An 8,270-nucleotide genomic window follows, 5' to 3' on the forward strand; every position below is an offset into this window, starting at 1 on the left:
CGAAAACTGCCGTCGAATCAGTGCACGCTCAACGGCAGCGTTACGCACGACAGAACCAGAAGTTGTCCGGGCCCATGCCACCTTCGCAAAGTCCCTGGGTGCAGCTACTGTGTAGTCAGGGTGCCTTCCAACCTGGTGGCACAGTGAGTTCCAAGGCTGATCCACCAGCAGTTCTGCTGGAGGAAGAGGAGGCTGCCTGCTTCTGTCGAGAGTCTCCCTCTCAGAGACCCTGCAGGGCTAGGTCGCTAGGAGAGTTGGAATGGACTCGGGGCATTGGATTTCGGTCTTTGCTTTGCTAACCCCCAGGGAGCATCCTCCAGCGCGACGTGGGCATTGTTCTCTTGTGGCCAGTAAGGCTTGCGTGGACTAACATTCAGAAGTGGATCGTCTGTTCTGCTGCCTTCCTGGTCTACCTTTAATTCCGAAAGCCCCACTGAAAGCTGTCCACCCCGATGACCCTGCTAGGATTTGAAATGCCGGCCACGACAGTGACACGCGGCTACCACAGGACAGCACGCTGACAGATGGGTGGTGGCAGGGACTGCCCAGGCCACAGGAAATAGCTGTGGGTGTCAGACACGGTTATCTACTGGACTTGCAACTCAGTGCTCTGTAACGGGGGCTGTGACACCTTCCAGGATGGCTACATCTTCTAGAACCGTTTTGTGCAATGAACCTTTCAGAAAGAGAGCAAGTTTCACAACAGACAGGTCTTCACGGCTCTGCATAGAGTATGTCGCAGAGGGCTGTCGGGACGGGGTCCATGAGGGCTTTGCCCACCGTGGCCACAGGGAGACTTGCAACGTGCAGTTACCTTTTCTGGGCAAGAACAGCTCCGCACACTAGTGTGTTCCTCAAGCAGACATCCCGGGGAGAGGGGAAATGCTGCAAACAAGAGAGCCAAGTGCTTTCTCCGGCCCGCTGACGTGGGTTTCAGGCCTGCCTCCGCCTTGAGCCCCAGTGGTGTAGTGGTCACTCATTGGGCTGCGATCTGTATGGTCGGCAGTTCAAAACCACCAGCAGCTCCTCCTCGGAGAAAAAGACCGGACTTTCTACTCCCGTGAGCGGTTACAATCGCCGACACCCACCAGGACTCACTGTGAGTCAGCGTTTCTGCCTTGTGCAGGCACATGACCTTGGACAAGTTACTTACGCTCTCTGAGCTTCTGTGTCCTCCCCCATCCAGAGGGGAGACAGCGGCTCTTCCAGGCACATATCACCTCTGACCAGGCTCCTGCCCTGGGCTTATCCAGTAGATGCTCTTTCCAGACCACACCTTTACCTGGCGGTCCTGCTGCATCTGAAGGAGCTCTTAGGACACTGTACTTTGGCACACAGCTGTCTGTCTCTGGTAGACACTCATGTCTGTCTCCACTCACGCTGTACGTGTTGGGGGCTGACCGTGGTCGAGGCTGGGGGTTGGGTCCTGGGAGCAAGGCAGGCCCCACTCCATGCCTTCACCGGGTCTGCATTATGGGAGGGGAGAGAGACCTCAAACTGGAGTCGTTAACGATTTGTGTAACTAAGGCACTGCTTTCTGCACATTGATTGAGCAAAGCGGGGGCTGGCCCAGACCCAAGGTTTAAGAGAGGGTCCCCTGGCAGGATGTGGGGTCCCAGGGGGTAACGCCCGAGAAGAGATGGGGAGAAGACGCAGACAGAGCAGCAACCAGGCACCAGGGGAAGCAAAGCTTGCTGAGTTACGAGTTTGTGTAAAACAGGCGCACCACGGCGTGCAGACAATTAAACAAAACAAGTTAAATTGGTGACGCTGCCACCATGTGAGGACCTGACAGATGGGCAGCAGGCTGTGATGGCAGCCTTAGCAATGCCATCCTTTTATACGGAATTAGGTGTGCTGGTTAATTGTTTCATTATTGTGTGTGTGTGTGTGTGTGTGTGTGTGGATGTTGGCAGTGAGGGGGGTGAATGCAACTAGAGAACAAGACTGTGTATCCTCCCAGCAAAGGAACCTTCAAGCCTCACGTAATACCCTCCTGCTTCCCCTGGGAAATCATTTGTTACTCAAGTGTTTGACCTGATTGGTACAGCCACTTTAGTGTTGACTGTTTCTGTCATGTGCTTGTTTGTCTGTCCTATCAGCTCTCCTGTGATTTAGGTGCTGTGTGGATTTCTTCTTTAAATCCGATCCAACCATCTCTGTCTGTCATTTGGCGTGCTCGGTCTGCTTGCACTTAGTGTGAATACGTGGATGTGTCCTCTGTGCTTCTGTTCGGCACCCATCTCCTGTCCGTTGTTGGGTTTTGCTCTGGCACCCTGTCGTCTTTTGACGAGCATTTTGGAATTCCTTTGCATGCCTTGCATTTTGGGGGGGTTATATGCCTATTGAACTTCGTGAGAGGCTGCCATCGCCCTTGACGCTGTACCACATCTAGCCACAGGGAAAAGAGTCCAACTTCCATGCCATCTTCCAAGTCCACCGGGATATAGACAATACTGCTGAGTCCAGTGGTCCCTCTAGGGTGTCATGCGTGGTTGTTTAATAGATAGCGCTCCAATCTTTGTAATGTAAGAATTCAGCCTGAGACCGATAGGTTTCAGAGTTCATGTTAACTTCCTACCCGCCTGTCTCTTTGCTTCTTACATCCCAGACCTCTCTTCTGGGATAACTTTCTTTCTTTAAAAAAAGTATATCTTTCCATCATGGTCCACCAGTGGTAAGCTTTCTCTGTGTCTACCTGGAAAAACAAAGATAAAAGTGTCTTTATTTTACCATATTTGTAAAGAGACTTTTTCTGGAGAGAGAGTTGTAATTGGAAATAGTAGGATCTCCAGGGTTTAAAAAGATTCCTCAGTCTTGGGCCCCACTCTTGTTCCACTCAAGTCATGTTTCGTCTGCTTGTTCTACGAGACGCACCGACTGACCGAGAAACTCCATGAGTCTGGTCCAGCAGTGTGTGTGGTCCTGGCTCTCCAGGTGCCGGACACGTTGAGTTCAATTGAAGTCTGTCTTCAAGGTCATCAGTCCTCTCTCACTGTATCTAATCTGTTGTTTCATCAGCACACCCACTCGATTAGTCTAAACTCTTGACTGTGGTATTTATTTCAAAGACTTGTATTTGCTATCCTCTCAAATACGTCTCGCCACTTTCGATTCTGTCTTCCTCCTTGCTCCATTTAAATGCGCGCCCCGCGATAGGTAATTAGCTATTCGTTGAATATTTCCATTCATTAGCATATGCAATGTTTCATGCATCCTGGCCATGTTATGCAGCATTAGAGTCCCCAGCTAGTCACTCTCCTGTCTGAAGCCCAGGTCTGCCTCGGCTTGTTCTTGCGAGCGCACATCACGGGACCGCCTCCTTCGTGCGTTAGGTTATTTCACTTCAAGAGGAGTTCATAGCGGGCTCGATTTAATCGGGGGCACTCGCAAGGAGGCTTTGGGGCTAGGATGGCTTTCTCCACGGTTGACTTGCGTTAGCTTCCCCCGAGTACCAAGGATGCCACCAGCCTGGCAGCATGCTCGTGCCACCACCTTGAGATTTCATGGGAGGGGCCAACCCCACCAGCACCCACGAGAAAGGCCCACGCCCTGGCTGGAGCGCAGAAAGACAGTGTCCCTGCCCTCCTCCTGCTGTGAAGATCGTCTCTTGGGGTCGCTAGAGAACTCTTCAGCTCAGCCTGTGCCCCACCCCCGCCCCACACCCCAACTTCGGGCTTGCAGGCTGGCTGGTTTTCTCGTCTCTTCTACCCTTTCTGTGGGGTTTTCAGTTCTTCCAGCTCTTCAGAAGGCCAGGGCCCTGCGGGACCTTCAACGCGTACGTTTGTTTAAGCATCATTTGCGGTGGAGGGTTTCTCAACGTTCAGAGGGACACGTTACCTGAAATCCCGTTACACCGTGCGTGATTCAGGAATAGGAGTTCACGTTCCGAACGGAAGCTTCCTGGGGACTCTGTCCGTGTCTGCCGGTGCCATCCTGCGGCACAGGATCCGAACATCTCTTTGTTCCCTCTTTTCTTTCTCTGGAGACTGGCTCTGTTGCTTTGTGCTTTGGGATGCGGACCTGCGGCTGCAGAGCCTACTCGGCGCAGTCCAAGCCCAAGCACAGGGGACCAGGATCTGAAAGAGACTCTGGAGGAGCTGGACCCCCAGGAGAACCCCCTGCCGCTGCCTCCCAGAGTGGTCAGCATCCAGGACGCTGAGGAAGGGACACAGAACCCACCCGGGCACTGGTCTCTTGGGGCTCCGCTCCTCCCAGGTCTCAGGAACATGGGGGTCGTAGCTTTTAACTTCTCTGTCCCTGCAGCTCAAGAAGGAAGGCTGGGAGGGAGAGCATCACAGTCCCTCCCCCATAGTCACATCCCTTGGGGTCCTCGGTGGCTCTGACTACGAAAGGTGGGGCCGGGCCATCAGCCGAGGATGCGCAGACGTGTGGGGGCAGTTGGGGAGGAGATGGTATGGCTTGGTCCCCACAGAGAATGGGCCACACGCATGAAGGAGGGGTGGTAAGAGTGTGTGGCAGCTTGGACCGGAGGGAGTACTCCACCGGGCAAGTGTGGCAGAACAGGGGCAAGGGAGGGAAGAGGGCTGGGGAGGAGGAATTCGGTTGGGGTACAGCCAGCTGGGACGAACGGGCCGAGGGAGTGGTGGATGGGGGAACATGGGCATCATGGTGAGTGGTGGGTTGGGTGGCTGGAAGGTGAGGTAGTGTATTATGTGGTAGCGCTGGGAACACGAGGTGTGGCTCCCGTCTTTGTTGGATGCTGTGTGGTCAGTTTCCTGAGTCCCCATGACCCCGCATGACAGGTAGAAGCACCCTTGGATTTTCGAGGTGCTGAGCTGCCACCCTGGCCTCTGCGTTTCACTGCCCGCACCAAAGCTGGGCACCTCGGGGCCGGCCTGGAAAGACCAAGTTGGACACAAGTTGCCCTGTCTCCACCTCCCTCAAAGCCCCCACGTCACCCCAAGTGGCTCATTTAGGGTGCACTGAGTCATGTGGCCTCCATGCCACCATGGCTGCCATCAGCCGGTAGCCGTGCACTGCTCTAAACTCTGCAGCATCCCAGAAGGGTTCAAGACGAGGCACATGGTTGACGCCTACAGCCTCACAGCCTCAGAAGCAGGTGCCCAGCGGAAGGGGATGGGCCAGGGTTGGGACAGTCCTGCCCGAGGGGCGGACATTCAGTCTGCCTTTTCTGACCAGATGCCCGTGTGCATCTCCGGGGGCTCAGGCCTCAGGACCAAACACAAGACCAAGCGTCCTCGGGCCGTTCACCAGGGCCCCATCCAATTTCATAAGGCCACCCACAGTCCCAGTGCCCAGCGGCTCCCGCCCCCAGCAGGGATCCTAGGGTTCTGTCCCTGTGTGGGTTTCCATTGACTCCCGTTGGCACTCAAAGGAGCCCTAGGGGCAGAATGGGCTGTGGGTTGGTCAGCAGTTCAAAGCCACCAGCAGCTCCGGTTAAACCGAGGCAGAGTCAACCGATGGCAGTGAGTCGGTGAATTGGCGCTGGAGCCCACTGTGCCGAATAGCAGGACGGTCCGTGCGGCTCATTATATTCCTTCTGGCACCGCCCCCCACTGCCCCCCACCGCCCCACGTGTGCAGAGAACAGCTCCCTATGGCATTGAAGGCAATGACCTCCCAGAAGCAGGTGGCCTAGCCTGGCCTTCTGAGGCCCCTCTCGGTGGGCTCAGACCACTCGCCCATGGCCCATCGGTCACCCAGCCTCTCAGTTGGACACTGGGAACTGACTTCTGCTTCCCCCCCAGTTTGACAAGCTCTGGGGTGAGATGCCGGTCACCGCCAAGGGGAAGCTGAAATACCAGGACTTCCTGAGCAGGTTCAGCTGTGAGAAGGCAGTGTCACCACCCATCTCCAGGGAATCCACCCGGGCCCAGAAAGGGAGCAGTCTCCCCGAAGTCTCAGAGGGGGGCCGATCCACCCGGTCATCACCCCTGCATGCACCAAAGGTGGGGACACCAAAGACCTGGAGCCACCCCTGCGTGAGTAACCCCTGGGGGTTGGGGGTTACATGCCACCCAAGGCTGACCGCAAATCCCGCCAGGCCTCTGGGTGAGTGACCGAAGGGCACGGGCCCCTTGGGCCAGGGGTGATGGTGAGCAAGAGGCTGGGCTCACAGGACAGGGTGCTCTACAGTGGCTTTCCTGGGACAGGGCAGCAGGGCAGCGTGATGAACTGACCGTGGAGCCCTGAGCATGTGGTGTTGTAGTTACATGTTAGACTGAACCACAAGGTCAGCAGTTTGAAACCACCAGCCACTCCTTGGGGAAAAGATGAGGCTTTCTACTCCGGTAAAGAGTTAGAATCTCAGAAACTCCCATAGGCAGTTCTACCCTGTCCTGTTGGGTTGTGATGAGTCAGCAGGGAGTTGGGTTTGAGTCCTTCAGAAGTTGACTGCCTGGCCTTTTTCCACAGCATAGCCCCTCCAGCGAGATATCAGCCTAGCTAGACACCCTCCTCAGGCTGTCAGCAGCAGCAAAAACGTGAGAGAACAGATAAGGGGGAAATGTGTGCCCTGGGTCTCTGCAGAAAAGATAGATTTGTGGGTCAGATACCAACAGAGAAGGAGAGCCATACAGAAATAGACCAGTGGATTCTCTGCTGGCCTGCTGCAGGCCATTCGGAATCAGCTCCACCCACATTCAGAGCCCTCTCTACTAGCTGACGAAGAGAAAGGTGGACAACACACACACACACACACACACACACACACCCTCTCTCCTGGTGAGCAGAAATGTGACCAACCCCTACCCTCACAGACCCCCAGGGCTGTAGAATATACAGTCGGAGAGACGAGGCAGGTCCACAGAGAGCAATGTGTACAGACACACACTGGAGACAGATGCAAGGGGGAGGGGGTGTCATCCTTTGCTCCCACACCCCCTTGGCAGCCAGAGGAGGGTCCAGTGCCCACCATGAGATACCCAGTAGCAGCTGCACTTGCCCTGCACCCTCCCAGGGCCGCAGAATACACATGCCATTCAGGAGTAACCTGCCACCAAATGCCTTGTTCTAGCTTAGGCTTCTTGTTGTTGTTGTTGTTGTCTGATTGGTTGGTTGGTCTTTCCCTTCTTGCCCCACCCAACTAGAGACCCTTTCTCCACATAACCCAGCCCCCCACACCTCCAACAGCTATACCTGGTAGGTAAGTACCACCACCCACCCCAGTGCCAGCTGGACACCAAACAAGCACACATACAATGACACCACAGTGCCGTGAACACAACGGATCGTTTTCGTTAACTACACTGACTGTCACATGGATTAATTGCACCCAACAGGAGACAGATTGCATGAGAAACACGCCCCCTCAATATGCCGCTTGCAGCAAGCACATCTCAGACACAGAGACAAAAATGGACTTTAAGTCTAAGGAGAGAAAAAAAGATCATGGTACCGAGCCAAAAAAAAGAGTGGAAATGGCAATGTGGGTTTCTGATATGACTTCAGGGCAAAATCCAGCCTCTGGGACAAAGAAAGGCCTCGCATAGTGATTAAAGTGTCAGCGGATCAAGGAGACGTATCTGTAATAAATATCTATGCACCAAATGAAAGCCTTCCAAAGTACTTCAGTGAAACCCTTATAGAGTTGAAGAGAGAAACAGACAACTCTACAAGAATAGCGGGAGACTTTAACACACCACGTTCATGGAAGGACAGAACAACTAGCAAGAAACTCTCCAAAGACACAGAAGAACTGAACAACACAATTAACCGATTTGGCCTCAGACTTCTATACAGTAGCCCACCCCACAGCAGCACCATATGCATTCTTTTCCAGTGCACTCGGAACATTCCCCAGAGCCTTAGCAAGTATTGCAACACTGAGACATTGCAAAGCTTCTTCTTGAATCACAACACTATAACATCAGAACTCAACCATAGGAAGATCAAGAGGGAAAATCAAATGCCTGGAAGTTGATGAGCATCCTGCTTAAAAACTACTGGGTAATCAAAGAAGTAAAGAATGAAAATTTTAAATTCCTTGAAACAACTAAGAACAGAAATACAATGTACTAAAACCTTTGGGACACAAGCAAAGCGGTATTCAAAGGATAACGTATATCAATAAGCACACATGTCAAAGTAGAAGAACCAAACTTAATCCAACATCCTCATCAGTTAGAAAAATAAGTCTACAGCCACCAGAAGAAAACAAGTAATAAGATATCAGAGCAGAAACATGTGAAACAGAAAAACAATAGAAAGAATCCAGATAAGAAGTTAATTCTTTGTGAAAGGATTAACAAAACTGACAAACCACTGGCAAACCTAACAAGGGAGAAG

At 53.3% G+C, this 8,270-nt stretch overlaps 1 protein-coding gene across 1 annotated transcript in view; it reads left to right on the forward strand.

The window, feature by feature from the left end:
- EFCAB6 (EF-hand calcium binding domain 6) overlaps window positions 1–8,270 on the forward strand; it is a 253,365-nt gene that overhangs the window by 234,159 nt on the left and 10,936 nt on the right. The window contains exon 28 of the mRNA XM_045290796.1: window positions 5,732–5,965. Within this exon, the coding sequence (XP_045146731.1) occupies window positions 5,732–5,965 (234 nt within the window). The remainder of the gene's footprint in view (window positions 1–5,731; window positions 5,966–8,270) is intronic.

This window comes from Echinops telfairi, unplaced genomic scaffold (assembly GCF_000313985.2).
Source record: "Echinops telfairi isolate 266 unplaced genomic scaffold, ASM31398v2 ScPeMD7_2;HRSCAF=8, whole genome shotgun sequence".
NCBI classification, from domain to species: Eukaryota; Metazoa; Chordata; class Mammalia; order Afrosoricida; family Tenrecidae; genus Echinops; species Echinops telfairi.